The following is an 18,300-nucleotide window of genomic DNA, read 5'->3' on the forward strand; positions in this document are numbered from 1 at the left end:
TCTAGTAAGACACTGATACCTGCCCCCACCCACACCCTAGTGCACGTGTTTCCATTTGTCCACACACTGTCACATCCTCACACTGGGAAAGTCATGCAGGGACAGAAGCAGGCAGAAGTCATCATCCAGCCATTTTTCAGGGGTACGAAAAGACTCACGCAGAGCCTCCAGAGCACAGGTCTGGGATCTGCAACCCGTGCGAAGGCCTCCTCCACCAGCAGCCTTTCCTGCGTTCCGTTCCTACTGTCCTCAACTCGCAACCCAAGTGGACTCCTGGGCTGAAAGAGGAAATGGTCCTCCCAGATCTAAGAGAGGCTGCCAAGCTGGGCTCCAGCCTGGACTGGGGCCCCCCACCCGCAGCCCCCTCCAGCTTCCCCCATTGGCAGCAGAGAGAGAAAAAACCTCCTAAGTGACAGAGAGGCTGACATAAGCGCGAGTCTGAAAGACAGGGAAGGGGAGAGACGTGGGGGAGATGGGGAGACATGGGGAGTCCGGAGAGAGAGGATATGAGAGAAATGGGGTAGGGACAGAAAGAGAGAGGAGAAAGATGGAAAGAAATAATGAAAGTGGCAGAAACAAAGTTGGGGAAGAGGGAGACAGGGAGGAGACAGATGGGGAGGAGGAGGCAAAGTGGGGGAAGAATTGGGGAGGGGGGACAGAGGAAGCAGGAAGGCAGCTGGGGGAGGGAAGGCAGATGGGAGAGGAAGCAAATGGGACAGGGAGAGAGATGTTGGGGGCATCCCTTCCCCTCACCCCAAGGTTCTGGGGAAGAAGCCAGAGCCCTGAGGCCAAGACTGGGGCTTTGAGCGGAAACCGGAGATGAATTTTTCACCAAGCGCCGAATTGCTTTGAGTTTCCAGAGGTGATGTGGAGTTTCCATCCTCAGCTGGTGTGCAGACAAGACCCTCTGGGGAGGGCAGCTGGCCCTCAGGAGCTCGGGGCCCAAATGAGTAATCGACCATGGCGCTACTCCCTTTTCTGGTTGCTCCCCAAGTGCCTGGTGCCAGTGTGCCAAGCACTGGGTGTACGTACATCGTCTCTCTTAATTCACCAGTCAGGACTTAAATGACTTATCATATTCACTTTAGGATACATTAGAAGCCTCGGGGTGCAGACATTGGTTCTCAAAATCGCACCTCTGGCGGAAATGACCGAGGCGGGATTCGAACCTGAGCTTCCTTTCTCGGAGCGCTCAAAAGCTCCGGAGCCGCGCGGCCCCGCCCCGGTTTCCACGGAAACAGGCACCAAGTGTCTCCATAGCAATACATCAATGATTTCCCCACCCCGCGCACGCTAACTGGTGCGTAGACCCATACGGTGACGTCATCGCTCAGCGACGCCTCACGTGACCACCTCTCCAGCGCCGGAAGTGAACGGCACGGCGCCGGAAGCGGCCGGCGGAAGGTCCTCGTGGAGTAGACGCCAGCATGGGGCAGTCGGGGCGGGTGAGGTGCGGCGGCCCGGGAGGCGGGCAGCACGGGTGGGGTCCCCGCGGAATCGCAGGGCTCACCTGTCGCCTCTCGCCCCCGTAGTCCCGGCACCAGAAGCGCGCGCGCGCCCAGGCTCAACAACGCAACCTCGAGGCATACGCCGCGCAGCCTCACTCGTTCGTGTTCGCCCGGGGCCGCGCCGGTCGCGGCGTCCGGCAGCTCAGCCTGGACCTCCGGCGGGTCATGGAGCCGCTCACCGCCACCCGCCTGCAGGTCTGCACCCTCCAGCCCACTTCCACTGACCGTTGAGGCTGCGAGGGTGCCGCCAGCCTCGCGGGGCCTCATTTTCCTCGGCTAGAGAAAGGGTTCCTGACGGGGACCATCGTCCCAGCCTCAGCTTTGCGGGGCATGAACGCGCTCAGCTTAGGGCTTGGCCGGGTACCTGGAGTTTGTGGTTAAGAGGGGACTCTGGAATCAGCAAAGTTGAGTTGGAAACTTGACTTCTCTCAGAGGCCTGCAGCAAGTTACGTTTTAAACACGCTGGGCTTCTGTTGGCTCATTTGCAAAAGGGGGCGATGCTCGGTAAGCAAGGACAGAGGCAGCTCGCTAGGCGAGACAGTGCTCTAGGCGAGGCCAAGGGCAGTTCACTCCCCTCACCCCCTTTTCAGAAACATTAGATGCAAGAGAGGGCATAACAGTTTCAGCTTAGAGTCTTTGCTCAAAAGAGGAATGACTGATCATTTCTTTTTTTTTTCTTTTTCTAATATCCAGATACGCAAGAAAAATTCTCTGAAGGATTGTGTGGCAGTGGCTGGGCCCCTTGGGGTCACGCATTTCCTGATACTGAGCAAAACGGAGACTAATATCTACTTTGTGAGTGGATCCCTGCACCCATCTCCCCCATACCCTCCTTCTCCCCCAGCTCTCTTGATGAACCCATGTGCCTCTGAGCTGCCATGATTCTGGCTTCAAAGTAAACGCTCTGAAGAGATGGGGCAAAGGTTCCCACTCCTGCTCCCCACCTGGATGCCTCCACCCTCATTGATCCTTTCTTTGTAGAAGCTGATGCGCCTCCCAGGAGGCCCCACCTTGACTTTCCGGGTCAACAAGGTAAGGCTCAGAGGTGAGAACCATGTGGGGTAGGAGCTGGGGTGGGGAATGACGTCCGCCATGCGTGGCTGGTGGTCACCCCCTCCTCGCCCCGCCCTGCAGTACACCCTGACACGTGACGTGGTCTCCTCGCTGCGCCGCCACCGCATGCACGAGCAGCAGTTCACCCATCCTCCCCTCCTGGTGCTCAACAGCTTCGGCCCCCTGGGCATGCACGTGAAGCTCATGGCTACTATGTTCCAGAACCTGTTCCCCTCCATCAACGTGCACAAGGTGGGCAGGGCCTGCGTGGTGGCAGGTGTGGGTGGATGGGGCAGGTAGCAGGTACCACACAGGCCCTAGGGCTGACTGCTCAGTCCTCACCTCCCAGCACTGAGGCTGAGAGTTCTGACTCCCAAGGTCAAGTCTCACTTGCATTCTATGTCATGGGACTCCCTTTGAACTGCCTTCCCATATGGCAGGTGGAAAACGCCACTGGTGCTTGCTTTTTTTAAAAAAATATATTTTCATTGATTTCAGATAGAAAGGGGGAGTGAGAGACAATCATGGGTCGGCTGCCTCCTGGACACCCCCTACTGGGGATCGAGCCTGCAACCGGGGCATGTGCCCTTGACCAGAATCGAACCTGGGACCCTTCAGTCCGCAGGCCAATGGTGCTTTCTTGAGTGCTAGTTTATGCAGTGTCCGTTGTGTTGTCATGCCCCACCTTAGGGGAACTGAGGCTGACAAGTGAGGTTACTAGTCTGAGGTTAGTTATAGGCAACAGTTCCTAAGCCCTGGCACCAGTGGGCCTCAGATTCTGCTTGTTGGAGATGATCATCGGGGAGTTGGAGTGGGCGGCCTTGGTGGGCTGGAACCAGGTTTCTAGCCAGCAGTCCATGGACACCGCTTGCAGCCCCATCAGTCCCTGCAGGGCGTGGCCTGGCCTCCAGTACGCAGTGAGGCCTAAAGGAACTGACATGGCGCCGTGCCCCTTCCCAGGTGAACCTGAATACCATCAAGCGCTGCCTTCTCATCAACTACAACCCTGACACCCAGGATCTGGATTTCCGCCACTAGTGAGTACAGGCGGGGGAGGTGGGCTGTGCTGCTCTGTGTGCGGCTGATGACAGTGCTGCTACTGAGACTCCGTGATTGCTCAGTCTCAAAGTAAACGCCCTGACGCACCACGAAAATGGGAGAGGGTAAGACTGGCCCCTGACTCTGTGACCCCTAACCCCCCACCTCACTCACTCCGGCCTCTGCAGTAGCATCAAAGTTGTCCCTGTGGGCGCAAGTCGTGGGATGAAGAAGCTTCTCCAAGAGAAGTTCCCCAACATGAGCCGCCTGCAGGACATCAGCGAGCTGTTGGCCACGTGAGGAAGGGGCAGAGTGGGAGGCTGCCATGGTCTAGGGCAGTGGGAGGCAAACTGCGGCTCGCAAGCCACATGCGGCTCTTTGGCCCCTTGAGTGTGGCTCTTCCACAAAATACCGACTTCTGCGCATGGGCCAGGAAGTTTCAATCACGTTGTACATGTGTGCCCACACGTGGTATTTTGTGGAAGAGCCACTCAAGGGGCCAAAGAGCCGCATGTGGCTCGCAAGCCGTGGTTTGCCGGCCACGGGTCTAGGGGACCCCAGGAGCCTGGGGTTCCCTGCTGAGCTTTGTGTCCCTGGCACAGGGGTGCGGGACTGTCAGAGAGTGAGGCAGAGCCCGATGGCGAACACAACATTACGGAGCTACCCCAGGCCATCGCAGGGCGCGGCAACATGCGGGCCCAGCAGAGCGCTGTGAGGCTTACTGAGGTGAGGCCCAGTGGCTGAGGGGACTTCCTCCAGCAGCCCCAGTCCTGAAGGAGGACTGACTCTTCCTCCATGTCCCTCCAGATCGGACCTCGGATGACGCTGCAGCTTATCAAGATTCAGGAGGGTGTCGGGGAGGGGAACGTGCTCTTCCATAGTTTCGGTGAGGTCAGGGCTGGCGGGCACAGGGCCTGGGGTCTGAGGCCCCCCAAGGAGGGCTGTTAGGTGCAGTGGGCACACATGGATCTTGGTGAACCGTTTCTTCTAAGTGCACAAGACAGAGGAGGAGCTGCAGGCCATACTGGCAGCCAAGGAGGAGAAGCTGCGGCTCAAGGCCCAGAGGCAGGACCAGCAGGCCCAGAATGTCCAGCGTAAGCAGGAGCAGCGAGAGGCCCACAGGTGTGTGGTCGGCGGGTGGGGCAGGTCCCTGGTGCAGGCTGCTACACTGACCACCACTCCTCTCCTCCAGGAAGAAGAGCCTGGCGGGCATGAAGCGGGCACGGGCAGAGGCTGATGGGGACAGCGATGCTGAGGACCCTGGGGCCCCCCCAGAGGCAGAGAGGGCTGGCCAGCAGGAGGAGGAGGATGAAGCGGAGTACTTCCGCCAAGCAGTGGGCGAGGAGCCTGACGAAGGTGCTTGGCAGGGATCCGTGCAGCCGGGCACTGGAACCTGTCCCTGCCCAGGTGACCCTGACACCATCTTTCTTCACAGACATGTTCCCAAAGGCCCAGCGGAGACGGTCCACCAGGCCTCCGAGCAAGAAGCAGCAGTTAAAGCAGCGGAGGCCAGACCGTGGCAGTGACCACAGGCCTCCAAAAGCCAAGGGCAGGCCCTGGGGGACCCAAGCCAAGCTGGGGCCTCGAGGGGCTGTTCAGAACTATGGCCGAGGCCGAGCACAGCCACCGAAGAGAGTGGCCTGAGGCTGAACCTGAGCAGTGGGTGAAGTGCCCCAGATTGGGGCCCCAGAGATGCTGCCCTGGGCTCCTGCCTGGGTGTCCAGGTGCAGCCCTCAGTTTCCTTTCATAAAGGAGCTGGTTCCCCAACCTTCTAATAAACACTGATTTCCCATGAGTCAGAGGCTGCAGTTGGAATGAGGGGATCAGAGGCCGCTGGGAGTTGGGCCTGGAAGTGTCGAATGCGGGTGTGGAGCTCAGATTTGATCATGGTGGTTGGTCCGGTCTGGGTCCTGGGCTCCTTCCCAGCCTCCCTCAGACGGAGGTTTCCTGCCTGCCCAGGCCAGGTCTAGAGCGCCATGAGGAAGGAAGTGCGCAAACGGCTGGCTCAACAAGATCTGACTGTGGGCGGTGGGTGGACCTGTGGAGGGAGGGGCCAACAGGCTGCTGTTCACTGGGGGTGGGACCCGGACACACTGTAGGCAGGAGCCCCAGAGGCAGGGCGAGGGCCATGGCGGACACGATCTCAGGTGAGGAGGGAGCACAGGGCCCTGGCCCCTGTGTACCCCGGGCTTGGGGTGGAGGTGGGAGTGGGGATGGTGTAAGAAGCACGTCTGAAGCCAAGAACTAGAACAGGAAGGCAGAAGTGAGAGGGTGGTAACAGTCTGGTGAGGGAGGTCTGTGCACACCCTCCCTTCAGAAGGGACTGGTTCCTGGGGGTTTTACTTCAACAGTGATCAGAGCTATAGACTGTTTTGAGAAGATTAGCAGGGGAGGGGACTATGGGGTGCAGTGGAAATGTTAGGGTGGTCAGAACCAGAGGGCGAGCCTTCAGGACGTCCGTGACTCAAAAAGAGCCGCCAGCGCAAAGGCCCTGAGGCACATGTGCCTAAGAAAACCAGGAAGCAGACTGGAGGTCGCCGGGAGCAGGAGATGAAAGCCAGTGGGTGGGAGCCAGCCCTCCCTCAGGGCCTTGTGGGATGAGGCAAGTGCTGGCTTTTCCTCCCAGGAAGGAGGGACCCCTAGAGTGGCCTCTGAGCAGAGGCACGGGGCCGGTAGGTGCTCACAGGCGCCCTCTGGAGGCTCGGGGAATAGATCAGGTGAGCGGAGCCGGAGACCCGGGCCTCGGCTGCTGTTGGTCCAGACAGATGACGTGGGCTGGACACAAGTGCGTTAGGGGGACAGTGAAGATGGGTACTTGCTGGTGGATTGCAGTGAGGTCTGAGGCTCCCCTGACTCCTGTTCTCCATCCCAGTCCTGATGCCTCCCAGCCATTATTTCCAGTTTACTTGGGTCCTTTGAGGGCACCAATTCCCCCTGGTTCTTCAGGGTGCAGGACCCCAAGGGAGCCAAGGGAACTTGTCTTCTGACCGTTCTAGGCCTGACTCCCTCCACAGAAAGGAGCTGGACTCATCAAAAGTCCTCTGAAAAAGGGGTCATGCAGGCCTGGTGCACAACAGGTACTCAGGCCTGATCGACAGCACAACGCAGCTCTGAAAGCAGAGGCTGTGCCCAGCGAGGTGGGGGGCAGGTTTCACTCAGCCACACCCTCGCCCACAGGTGCCCCACCCTGCCCAGCCAACATCTCAGCAGCTGCTGATCGAATCCTCAGTGGCTTCCAGGAAGGCTTCCTGTGGCCCATTCTGGTGACCGAGTTCCTGGTGGCAGTGGCTGGCAACAGCCTGGCCCTCTACCGCTTCGGCACACGGGAGCAGCGCCCATGGCACCCAGCTGTGATCTTCTCAGCCCAGCTGGCTGTCAGCGATCTGTTCTACGCCCTGACACTGCCCCCGCTGGCTGCCTACTTCTACCCACCCAAACACTGGCGCTATGGGGAGGCCATGTGCCGCCTGGAGCGTTTCCTCTTCATCTGCAACACGCTGGGTAGCATCATCTTTATCACCTGCATCAGCCTCAACCGCTACCTGGGTGTCGTCCACCCCTTCTTCACCCGCAGTCACCTGCGTCCCAAGCACGCCTGGGCCATTAGTGCTGCGGGCTGGGTGCTGGCGGCCCTGCTGGCTGCACCCACACTCAGCTTCTCCCACCTGACGATACCACAGCAAGAAGGCCGCTGCTCCGTGTCCAGGCCTGAGGCCTGCATCAAGTGCCTGGGGACTGCGAGTGACAACCAGCTCAAGGCCTACACAGCCTATAGCCTGGTGCTGATGGCACTGGGCTGCGGCCTGCCGCTGCTGCTCACCCTGGCAGCCTTTGGCGCCCTTGGGCGGGCCGTGCTACGCAGCCACGGCATGACGGCAGCCGAGAAAATGCATGTGGTAGTATTGGTGGCCAGTGGTGTGGTGCTCTATGCTGGTTCCTATCTGCCCTACTTTGTCACACGTGTGATCAACGTGTCTGCCCGGCAGCGCTGGAGAGCCCGCTGCCCATCCTTTGTGGACGAGACTCAGGCTGTGAAGGCATTGGACCTGGGGTCCTATGTGGGCCACCAGGTGACGCGGGGCCTTGTGCCCCTGGCCATCTGCATCCACCCGCTGCTCTACATGGCTGTAGCACCCAGCATAGGCTGCTGCCACCAATGCTGCCTTGGCTGCAAGGAGGGCCGGGCCTCAGAGAATGCTGAGAGCTCCAGCCAACCCCTGCCCCTCACTGCCACAGACACCAAAACCTTGGGGCCCCCGTCCCCTGAGCTGAGCCCATGACCTGACCTATTTTGAGCCTCCCCCCCACAAAGCACTGGAGCCCAGCAGCCGAACGGGTGAGAGCACAGCAGGGGTCAAACCACTTCCCCAGAGGCCTGTCATGGGAGCAGCAAGCACACAGACCAGACAGGCAAGAGTTCTGCCCCCAGCACTAACCATGCGCAGGGCTACAGAGCAAACCTACGCAGGGGAAAGGGGAGGGCTGCCCCCACCTGCCACAAGTGGGTGATATTCATGTATAAACAGGACACGCATAGGGCAATTGGAGCCTTTTTATTGCCCTTGGAGTTCCCTGCTTTTGGAGGTCGCCTTCTGTCGCCACAGGGTCCTGGGGCCAGGAGCCAAGCAGCAGCAGCAGTAACAGCTGGTTTAGTTGGTGGATGGTCTAGAGAGGAAGACGGGAGTGATGAGAAGGGAGTGTAAAGTGTGGGGGCTACAGGCCCCAAAGGGAGTCCCAACCGCCACCCCCCTCCTGCCCCGCACAAAACTGGGGCCTCAGTGGGGGCGGGCAGGACATATGGAGCTCAACCAGCAGTGACCAGCCTGACCCTGGATGGCAGTGGCCCCTCCTCGAGATAAAGGACAATAAATGACTTGCACCTCACAACAGGCTTGGCAATTATTCAACTGGTGTGGGGCTGTGTCAGCTGTCACATGGTGATGGGGCAGGGGAGGGGTCTTACTTGGCCCACTCAACGTTGAGGATGAGGTGGTCGTAGCCAAAGCCGGACACTCCCGCAATGGCACGGGCAGCGTCCTCACGGCGGTGGAAGCTGATGAAGGCAAAGCCCTGGGGAAGAGGAGAAAAAAGGGAGTTCAGGGCTCAGCCAGACGGATGACCCCTCCCCACTCATGGCCATCAACCCACCTTGGACTGGCCGGTGGTCTTGTCCTTCGCCAAGTAGATGCGGGAGATGGAGCCGAAGGGTCTAAAGAGCTCTTGCAGGTCTGTCTCACGGGTGTCCTCTGACAGGTTGGTGACGCGGATGGTGGCATTGTCATCGGCTGGGCATCGGGCAAGGAGAAGCAGCCGTGAGTGGCCGGGCCAGCTCGGGCCCCACCCACAGGATAATCACTGGGTGCTGGGAGGTGCCTGCCCACGGGCCATCAGCAGGGTCCCTCACTGCCTCACCTCTGCGGTTGGGCTGCATGGACTCCCCACGGCGGCTGGCCCCATCCCGCAGACTCGGTGGCACGTACTTCCCTGTCTTGCTCTGGGCCGCCTGCACAGGCTCCAGCTCTGGAAACCAAAAGCACAGTCGGGTGAGGCCTCACCCTAGCACAGCAGAGGGACAGACCCACCCAGGTGCTGTCTGTCAAAGCCCCAGGCATCCGGTCGGTCCCTCAGAGACCTGGTGGCCATGACATAAAGGTCACATCCAGGAAACCAGCAGCACACAGAGCAAGAAGCCATAGGTGTTAATACGGTCTGAGGAGCCCACAGGGTTGAGAGCTAGAGGAATGCCCGCCTGGGCCAACACAGGGGAACACGAGCACATGGGGCAGGACAGTCCCTGGGTCCCACACACATGTCAGTAAACAAGTATGCTGCACACACAAGTCAGATGGAGACTTGTGCAAACTCAAACTCACCATCAGCAAATCACGCTGAAGGATGTGGACTATGAACAGTCACGTGTGTGAGACTACTCATAGGTGTGCGTGTGCATGCACAAAAACACGCACGGGTGGCAGCCGTGTCCATGGTGGACAGACACGGCACACTCAAGTCAGGACCATCACAAAATCAGCAGAACCACAGGGGGCAAGTCTCACATACAGCGGTCCACCATCTCCCAATCACGCACAGTGCAGTTACACACACAGGATGCACATGGGTGATTCTCACAGCCCCCAACAGGAAGCGACAGGTGACACCACCAGCAGTCACAGCAGCCACCTGGCTAGTCTCTCACACACAGAAACAGGGACTGTGGCCACAGCCTTCGCAGTGCTCACGCTGCAGTGTGGACGGTGACCAGAGGTGAGGGGCACAGCCCACTCACACAAAGCAGGTGACAACCTAGGACTCACACACAGTGCCTCCCCACCCCACCCCACTTCCTCCCTGGCCTGCCAGCCACACCCCCGGGCCCCGTCACCTCCAGGCAGTTTCTCCTTCTCGCCGGTGGACAGGCCCAGCTGCTCAGCCAGCTCCTTCTGCATGGGCCCCAGCGTGTCCTTGTAGGGACAGCGGGTAGTCCAGTGGTCGCCCTTGCAGATCCGGCAGGACACGATCTTCTGGCCCTTGAGCTTGTTCATCGGATCCTCCTCCTCCTGGCAGTTCAGATCCTGGCAGGGCAGACGAAGGCAGCTCAGAGGGGGAAGCCACATCACCACCACCAGCCTGGCGACCGCCACCCCGCCCTGTTGCCCACTTACCTCCTTGCTGGTGATAAAAGTCATGGACACATCATCGCTGACCGTGGTGGTGGCCACATTGGGTCCTGGTGGGTCAAACTCCGAGTTCCCAAACTTCTTCCAGTTCTGGGCTCAGGGCAGAGGGGGGGACAGGTCAGGACAAGGACGGAGCAGGTAGGCCCTCCCCTCTGGACCCAGGACCCACAGGAGCCCCTTCCAGGGTGTCTTGGCCTTAAATCCCCTTCTCCACCCTCTCCAGATGCGTGCCAGACCCTAGTTTCACATCAGCTCCAGGAGGCCGGGGAAGCTCTCAGCCTCATGTTTTCAATGAGCAAACGAAGCTCAGGGGGAAACAGCTGCACAGCCAACACTTCCTAGGGGGCCATGCAGGGGGTGGACCAGCTCCCAACAGGGAGTGATGCTCAGAGGGATGCAGGGTCACTCAGACTCGAGGGGCCTTGGGCTAAACAACCTGAGCCTCAGCTTCCTCCCCTAAAAGGTGGGGACCACAAATGCTCCCCTCCTCCCTGTGTTGCTATGGGGGTCAAAGGAGAAAACTCCTCCTACAAAGCTTATGGCAGGGTCTGGCACAAAGTGTCAAGATAACTGTGCCAAATCTATTTACTGCTATCGCTTCTTCTGCTGCGACCACCTCAGGGGAGCTCTTGACTCTGTTCCTCCTGGTAGAGAAGCCAAGCAGAGTAAGAAACAACCTCCCCCACGCCTGGACTTTTGGGGACCCCAACAGAGTGCAAACACCCCTGGGCCTCAGTTCTCCAATAAAATAGGTAAACCAGTTACACTTTTCCCTTCTAAAAACAAAGGCAGTGGGAACAAGAATTCTTCATTCCTCTGAGTCAGCCCTTAGGGACCCCCAAGACCAGGAAGGAGCAGGGTCTTACCTTCCTCCTGGCAACTGCCTTTGAGGCCTTCCGGGTCTCGATTCTGAAGGTGCGGACAATCTGCATGGGAGAGGAGAGGGGTGGGCTTCCTGTGCCTCAAGGCTCCTGGGCCCAGGGCACCTCTGTCACCAGCCCACCCAACACATACCACCCGCCCCTGGTCCGGGTGCCCCACCTCCTCACCCAGCCTCACCTTGAACTTCTTGCCATCTTCATCTATCTTGTACTCGGTTACTGTCTTGATGTTCCCATTGATGACCTCCTTGGGTGCCGGAAGTGGAGCTGCAACAGGGGAGGAGGCAGAGGAACTGAGCCCTCGGCCATGGGGGTTAGGAGGGCAGGTGGTTAGGGGGAGCGGCGGTCCAGGGATGGAGCGGAGGGTGTCACTCACCTCCTGGCAGTAGCTCGGGCTCTGGGCTCGTGTCGCCAGTGGCCAAAGGGATCCCCTTGAGGAGCTCGCTGGTGACGCATTTGTCTGTGAGAGGCAGCGTGGGGAGAGGGATGGAGTGGAGGGGCAGGACTGCCCAAGCTAAAACGGGGGTTGGGATGATGCCCAGACCAGGAGCTGAAAAAGGCAGGACCGAGGCCAGAGGACTGGCCAGGAAGCGCCCTGGGACAGCCGTGCGGGGGCCCGCGAGCTGGCTGTAATCACCCGGAGCAATCGCCAGGATAGGGTCTCCCTGGCATGGAGGCAGGGGCAGGCCACCGGGGCATCTGGGCGCTGGCACAAGGCCGGAGGCGGACTGTTACAACCCCCTCCGCGGAGCGGCTGAGGACTTGGGCGGTGGCAGGGGAGGAAGAGGGGCTGGGGCCAGGGCACATCGGGACCTGGCGAGCCTGGCCATGTAAGGATGGCGCGGGGCAGAGCGGGCTGTGAAGGGAAATGCGGGGTCTGACGGCGGTGACGAGGTGGGGGGCGGGGGCTGGAGCGGGCGGCAGTGGCCGGGCTGGGGGGGTGGGGGGGCCGCGGCGCCCCGGGGCGCCCCGGCGAACTCACCGTCCTCTACCTCCTCCTCTACCTGGTCGGCCCAGCTGGGCTTCGAACTGCGGGGACAAGTTTGCAGAGTCAGCGAGGCCTGGCTCCCGCCGCCGCAGCTCGCCCAGGCCCCAAACACCCTCTAGGGCTCCCCCAAGTCGCCTCCCGGCCCCTCTCCCCGGCCCTCTACTCACTCAAAGTCTCCGGTGGGCATTGCAGAACTCTTCCACGCAGCCCAGGCCTGGGCCAGAGACCGGAAGTACGGGGGAACAAGACTTCCGGTGCGTGGCCTACACCAGCCCGCCCCAGCGCCCACAGCGCCCCCTGCAGTCAGGGATGCCCTCTGTGCGAGCGGCTGGGCGCTGGGACCCAAGCAGGTAGGAGCAGACGCGGATCTCAGGGCTTAACCGATTGATTACCTTTTAAAAAAAAATTTAAATCCCAGACAAGAAAAGGACTAAAGGAAAACACACAAGAAAAAAAGTAAAAAAGAAAAAGAACCAAAGGGATTTATCACCACCAAACCAGTATTACAAGAAATGTTAAAGGGACTTCTTCAGGAACATGAAAGAAAAAATATAAAAATGTGAATAATAGAATGGCAGTAACAACATACCTATAGAAAACTACTTTAAGTGCAAATTGATTAAGTGATCCAATCAAAAGACATAGGGTAGCTGAGTGCGTAAGAAAACAAGACCCTTACATATGCTGCCTACAAGAGACCGGCTTCAGACTGCAAGACACAGAGGCTGAAAGTAAAGGGATGGAAAAAGATATTTAAAGCAAATGGAAACAAAAGAAAACCTGGGGTAGCAAGACTTATACCACACAACACAGGTTTTCTTTTCGTAATCTCACTCGAGGGTGGTGAATTTTCCACTGATTTTTTTTTAGAGTGAGTGGGAGGAAGGGAGAGAAGGAGGGAAAAGAGAGGAGAGAGAGAGAGAGAGAGAGAGAGAGAGAGAGAGAGAGAGAGAGAGAGATTGGTTGCCTCCCACACTCACCCCAACCGGGGAATTGAACCCATGACCCTTCAGTGTGGGCAAATGCTCTAACCACTTAGCAACACTGGCCAGGGCCAAACTAGACTTTTTTTTTTTTTAATATATATTTTATTGATTTTTTACAGAGAGGAAGGGAGAGGGACAGAGAGTTAGAAACATCGATGAGAGAGAAACATCGATCAGCTGCTTCATGCACAACCCCTACTGGGGATGTGCCTGCAACCAAGGTACATGCCCTTGACCGGAATCGAACCTGGGACCCTTGAGTCCGCAGGCTGACGCTCTATCCATTGAGCCAAACCGGTTAGGGCTAGACTTTAAAACAAAGGCTATAACAAGAGAAAAGAGAGACCCAACAAGTCCACTTCTGAGAATTTATCCGAAGAAACCCAAAACACTAATTCAAAAAGACATGCTTGGGTGCGAAGAGATCAACCAAAGAACTTGTATTCATAAGCCATGGACATAGACAATAGGGTGGTGAAGGCCTAGGTGGGGGCTGGGGGCGGGCTAGAAGAGGTCAATGGGGAAAAAAAGGGACATATTAATACTTTCAACAATAAAGATTTTTTTAAAAAAGACATGCACCCCCATGTCCACTGCAGCATTATTTACAATGGCCAGATACCAAAGCAACCTAAACGTCCATCAATAGAAGAATGGATAGAGAAGAGGTGGCACATATATACAATAGAATATTACTCCACCATAAAAAAGAGTTAAATCTTGCTATTTGCAACACCATAAATGAACCTAGAGGGTATTGTGCTAAGTGAAATAAGTCAGACAGAGAAAGACAAATACCACATGATTTCACTTATGTGTGGAGCCTGGAAAACAAAACAAATGAACGAACAAAACAGAAACAAACTCACAGATACAGAGAACAGACTATTGGTTATCAGATGGGAGGGGGAAGGCGTTGGTGGTATAGTGATGAGCATAGCTGCCTTCCAGATGGGAGGGGATTGTGGGGATGTGTGAAAAGGGCCAAGGGATTAAGTTGTGCAAATTGCCAGTTATAAAAACAGTCACAGAGATGTAAAGAACAGGGAATGTAGTCAATAATATTGTAATGACTACGCCTGGGTCAGATGGGTACTACATTTATCAGGGGGATCACGTTGTGAGTTATATAAACGTCTAATCACTATGTTATACACATGAAACTAATGTAATGTTGTGTGTCAACTGCAATTTAAAAATAAAAAATTATTTTAAATTTTTAACTGTCAATTATACCTCAATAAAAATAATAAAATAAATAATACTACCAATGAAGCTCATTCATTTAGCACGTACTGTGCTTAATGAATCACTTCCATTTTGCAGCTGAAAAAAACTAAAGCTAGTCTTCCTTGTCCGGAGAGAACTTCTCTGGTTCAGATGAGCCAGGTGTCAAGTGGCCCCCTCAACCACTCTCCCTTCTTTCCTTTGCAACATTCTTGGCTCTCTGATATCATCTTTTCCATTTATTTGTTTATTGTTCAGCTCTCCCTTTAGGGCATGCATTCTTTTTAAAAAATATATATTTTTATTTATTTGAGAGAGGAAGGGAGAGGGAGTGGGAGATAGAAACACCAATGATGAGAGAGAATCATTGGTTGGCTGCCTCCTGCATGCCCCACACTGGGGATAAAGCCTGTAACGCAGGCATGTGCCCTAAACAGGAATTGGACCCTGGATTCCTTGTTCATAGGTTGATACTCAACCACGGAGCCATGCTGGCCGGGCAGGACATACATTCTCAATGTGGTTGACATGGCTCCCACGGGGGCCAAAATTAATTCTTGGGGGGCAAAAAAACCCTCATATACTACAATGGCTTGTGGCCGTCTAAAGCCAACCAACCCCCCCCAAAATTTAAATAAAGCGAACCCATCCAAATAAGTATTTAAATTCCATAATTAGAGAGAAATTGAATGTAATTGGATTGAAATTGATTTAAATTTCGAGATAATTCCATTTTTCCCTTTAGAAGGACAATGATGAAAAAAAGTTTGAGAAACACTGCTCTAGAACGTCTGCCGCAGAAAGCAAACATTTGCCTGCTTTGCTCACCTCTGGGTCCCCAGCACCCACAGGGTACTTGCTCAGTTAATGGGCATTTGGGGCGGGGTGGGAACCATACTATAAAGGATTTTTAAACCACACTAAAGAATGTAGGCTCTTTACCCTATAGGCTGTGGGTGTGGGTGAAGTCACTGACATATTTTGAGTGGTAACCCAGTGTGACCAGATGTTCTTGTGAGAAAGATTATTCTGGAAGCTTGAAGAGGAGAGAGTGGAAAGGATGAATTAGCAAGAGGCCTGAAGGAGACTGGGGAGATTAGTGAAAGAACGAGGGTGGTCTGGAAATAAGGATGAAAATATAAAGTTTGTACAAAGAAGCAATGCACATGTGTGCACTTGTTCAAACTTACTCCAAGAAATGCAAAATGCAAACAACATACCAATGGGCAAAACTTTTAAAATGTGATGTTACCCAATAGTAGCAAAGATGTAGAGAAGCATTCACACACTTTGTCAGGGCATGAAATTAGGCAAACATTTTTGGATTGAAATTTGACATCTACTATAACTTGAACTGCACAGATGTCTTTTCCTTTGAGCCAGGTAGTAATTCAACCTGTGATGAAAACTTGTAAATGTTTGCAAAGATGTGAGAATACGATATCCACGCAGTATTGTTCATGATAGCAAAACCCAGAAACGCCCAGGTCTCCATTCATAGGGGCTGCTTAAACAGATTGAAATATACTCTGCCATAATCGATGAGATGTTAGGAGGCCTTTAAGGAAGTAAATCCATTTGTGCTCATGTTAAAACACAAGCCAAGGTAAGAGGAGGAAGCAAGATGTAAAATGACATATATTATGGGAACCAATTTGTGTAAATTTTTAATAGCGTATAGATATGTAGATGTATGCATATCAGAAAAGGAATATCAAATTGTTCCTGAGGGATGCTTTGAGAGGAAGGCATCAGGGGAGAAAAGCTTCTTTTTTAGCCTTTTCTGTTACATTTAAAGTTTTTACCATGTGTATGTATTATTTTGATTTAAATGTGAATAGATACATAAATATGAAATCATTTACTTTATATACATTAGATATTAATATGTAGTGTGTACTTATGTAATACATGTGAGATGTAACATGTGCATGTATTTTTTATTTTTTATTAATTTTAGAGGAGAGAGAGGAAGGGGAGGGCTAGAGAGATAGAAACATCAAAAGAACCTGTAGCCCTAACCAGTTTGGCTCAGTGGATAGAGCGTCGGCCTGCGGACTCAGGGGTCCCAGGTTCGATTCTGGTCAAGGGCATGTACCTTGGTTGCAGGCACATACCCAGCGGGGAGTGTGCAGGAGGCAGCTGATTGATGTTTCTCTCTCATCGATGTTTCTAACTCTCTATCCTTCTCCCTTCCTCTCTGTAAAGAATCAATAAAATATATTTTAAAAAAAACAACAAAAAAAACCCCTGTAATCTGGGCATGTGCCGATCTGGAATTGAACTGGTGACCTCTTGGTTCCTAGGTTGATGCTCAACCATGGAGCAGGAGGCAGCTGATCAATGATTCTCTCTCTTCATTGATGTTTCTATATCTCTCTCCCTTTCTCTTCCTCTCTGAAATCAATAAAGATATATATTTTGCCTGAACCAGTTTGGCTCAGTGGATAGAGCATCCGCCTGCAGACTGAAGGGTCCCAGGTTCGATTCTGGTCAGGGACATGCGCCTTGGTTGCAGGCACATCCCCAGTGGGGAGCATGCTGGAGGCAGCTGATCGATGTTTCTCTCTCATCAATGTTTCTAACTCTCTATCCCTCTCCCCTCCTCTCTGTAAAAAAATCAATATATTAAAGAAATAAACATATATATTTTTAAAAAGGCTGGAAAACAAAGACTATGCAACCATCATGAATAAAAACTTAGCTAGATGTTGCTTCCATACACGTACCAACCCTGGAGAGAAACTGTGATGCCCAGATAAGATTAGCCACTAAGAGAACCAAGATGGCGGCATAGGTTAACGCCGGAGTTTGCTGCCTTGAACAACTACTTCAAAAGTGAAACTAAAAGACAGAACGGACATCACCCCGAACCACAGGAACGCTGGCTGAGTGGAAGTCCTACAACTAGGAGGAAAGAGAGACGCATACGGACACTCAGAGGAGGCGCAGTGCTTAAGTCAAATTCTGAGGTGCGGAGTGCGCGAAGCGGGCTGGCGGCGGAGGGCGCGGTTGGCGTTTTCAATCGGGAGGGAGTCGCAGACTCTGAGCTCCAGATCCGGGCGAGTCTTTAGGGACCCAGACTCAAACGGGAGAAGCGGGACTGTCTGGCTTCGGTCAGAGCGAGTGCAGCTTTCTCTCCGAGCTTTGCAGGGGGTGCTGGGACTCAGAGAGGCAGAGCCCCTGGGGACAGGACTGAGAGCCGCCATAACTGCTTTCTCCGGCCCACCCTGTTGATCCTGTGGGACCCGCCCCGCCCAAGCCCTGCACAGAGGCTTTTGCCAGATAGCCTCAGGCAAAAGCCAGATTAGCACCTCCCTAGAGAACAGAAGTTTTCTCACCGCAGACATAGCTGATTCTCATAGCCACTTGGCCTGGAGGTCAAACCCTCCCTGGTATTAGCTACAACAATCAAGGTTTATAGGACTGCGCACAAAGACCACTAGGGGGGGCACCAAGGAAGCATAACAAAATGCGGAGACAAAGAAACAGGACAAAATTGTCAGTGGAAGATATAGAGTTCAGAACCACACTTTTAAGGTCTCTCAAGAACTGTTTAGAAGCTGCCGATAAACTTTATGAGATCTACAAGAAAACTAATGAGACCCTCGATCTTATATTGGGGAACCAACTAGAAATTAAGCATACACGGACTGAAATAACGAATATTATACAGACTCCCGACAGCAGACCAGAGGAGCGCAAGAATCAAGTCAATGATTTGAAATGCGAGGAAGTAAAAAACACCCAACCGGAAAAGCAAAATGAAAAAAGAATCCAAAAATGCGAGGATAGTGTAAGGAGCCTCTGGGACAGCTTCAAGCGTACCAACATCAGAATTATAGGGGTGCCAGAAGATGAGAGAGAGCAAGATATTGAAAACCTATTTGAAGAAATAATGACAGAAAACTTCCCCCACCTGGTGAAAGAAATGGACTTACA

At 54.4% G+C, this 18,300-nt stretch overlaps 2 protein-coding genes and 2 non-coding genes across 8 annotated transcripts; 3 read left to right on the forward strand and 1 right to left on the reverse strand.

Annotated features, from left to right (window-relative positions):
• Nucleotides 1-1,363: 1,363 nt before the first annotated feature.
• On the forward strand, nt 1,364-8,483 carry LOC118658264 (suppressor of SWI4 1 homolog). 4 transcript variants are annotated; one of them, XM_036313523.1, is made up of 13 exons: nt 1,364-1,445; nt 1,533-1,703; nt 2,202-2,303; nt 2,490-2,540; nt 2,643-2,813; nt 3,522-3,598; nt 3,788-3,895; nt 4,202-4,325; nt 4,407-4,485; nt 4,592-4,721; nt 4,792-4,955; nt 5,035-5,118; nt 6,777-8,483. In XM_036313523.1, the coding sequence occupies exons 1-13, from the start codon at nt 1,428-1,430 to the stop codon at nt 7,877-7,879; spliced, it is 2,382 nt and encodes a 793-aa protein (XP_036169416.1). In that variant the 5' UTR covers nt 1,364-1,427; the 3' UTR covers nt 7,880-8,483. The 4 variants fall into 4 exon arrangements, with proteins under 4 accessions (XP_036169416.1, XP_036169412.1, XP_036169413.1 ...); XM_036313519.1 differs by lacking the exon at nt 6,777-8,483 and having other exon boundaries at nt 1,370-1,450; nt 5,035-5,243; XM_036313520.1 differs by lacking the exons at nt 1,364-1,445; nt 1,533-1,703; nt 2,202-2,303; ... (7 more) ...; nt 4,792-4,955; nt 5,035-5,118 and adding exons at nt 5,239-5,746; nt 6,596-6,676.
• On the forward strand, nt 2,346-2,432 carry LOC118659510. The gene has a single exon (XR_004968614.1). It is a non-coding gene; the product is annotated as a small nucleolar RNA SNORD105 (small nucleolar RNA).
• Nucleotides 3,633-3,712, forward strand: LOC118659520. The gene has a single exon (XR_004968620.1). It is a non-coding gene; the product is annotated as a small nucleolar RNA U105B (small nucleolar RNA).
• Nucleotides 8,134-12,430, reverse strand: EIF3G (eukaryotic translation initiation factor 3 subunit G). 2 transcript variants are annotated; one of them, XM_036313524.1, is made up of 11 exons: nt 12,313-12,430; nt 12,140-12,186; nt 11,534-11,671; nt 11,336-11,424; nt 11,143-11,202; nt 10,262-10,366; nt 9,982-10,171; nt 9,012-9,119; nt 8,748-8,884; nt 8,563-8,669; nt 8,134-8,264 (listed from the first exon to the last, which is right to left on the reverse strand). In XM_036313524.1, exons 1-11 carry the CDS (start codon nt 12,330-12,332, stop codon nt 8,249-8,251), a joined length of 1,017 nt encoding a protein of 338 aa, XP_036169417.1. In that variant the 5' UTR covers nt 12,333-12,430; the 3' UTR covers nt 8,134-8,248. The 2 variants fall into 2 exon arrangements, with proteins under 2 accessions (XP_036169417.1, XP_036169418.1); XM_036313525.1 differs by having other exon boundaries at nt 11,534-11,617; nt 12,313-12,429.
• Between the last annotated feature and the right edge of the window lie 5,870 nt (nt 12,431-18,300).

The sequence above is a fragment of the Myotis myotis genome, unplaced genomic scaffold, assembly GCF_014108235.1.
Source record: "Myotis myotis isolate mMyoMyo1 unplaced genomic scaffold, mMyoMyo1.p scaffold_m19_p_6, whole genome shotgun sequence".
NCBI classification, from domain to species: domain Eukaryota; kingdom Metazoa; phylum Chordata; class Mammalia; order Chiroptera; family Vespertilionidae; genus Myotis; species Myotis myotis.

Coding starts and splice junctions, on each gene's coding strand:
- LOC118658264 (XM_036313523.1), top strand. Junction 2,541..2,642: donor TGACTTTCCGGGTCAACAAG/GTAAGGCTCAGA, acceptor CCCGCCCTGCAG/TACACCCTGACACGTGACGT. Junction 3,599..3,787: donor GATCTGGATTTCCGCCACTA/GTGAGTACAGGC, acceptor CGGCCTCTGCAG/TAGCATCAAAGTTGTCCCTG.
- EIF3G (XM_036313524.1), bottom strand. CDS start 12,332: ATGCCCACCGGAGACTTTGA. Junction 10,367..11,142: donor AGGCAGTTGCCAGGAGGAAG/GTAAGACCCTGC, acceptor CCCTGAGCCCAG/AACTGGAAGAAGTTTGGGAA. Junction 10,172..10,261: donor CTTTTATCACCAGCAAGGAG/GTAAGTGGGCAA, acceptor CTGCCCTGCCAG/GATCTGAACTGCCAGGAGGA.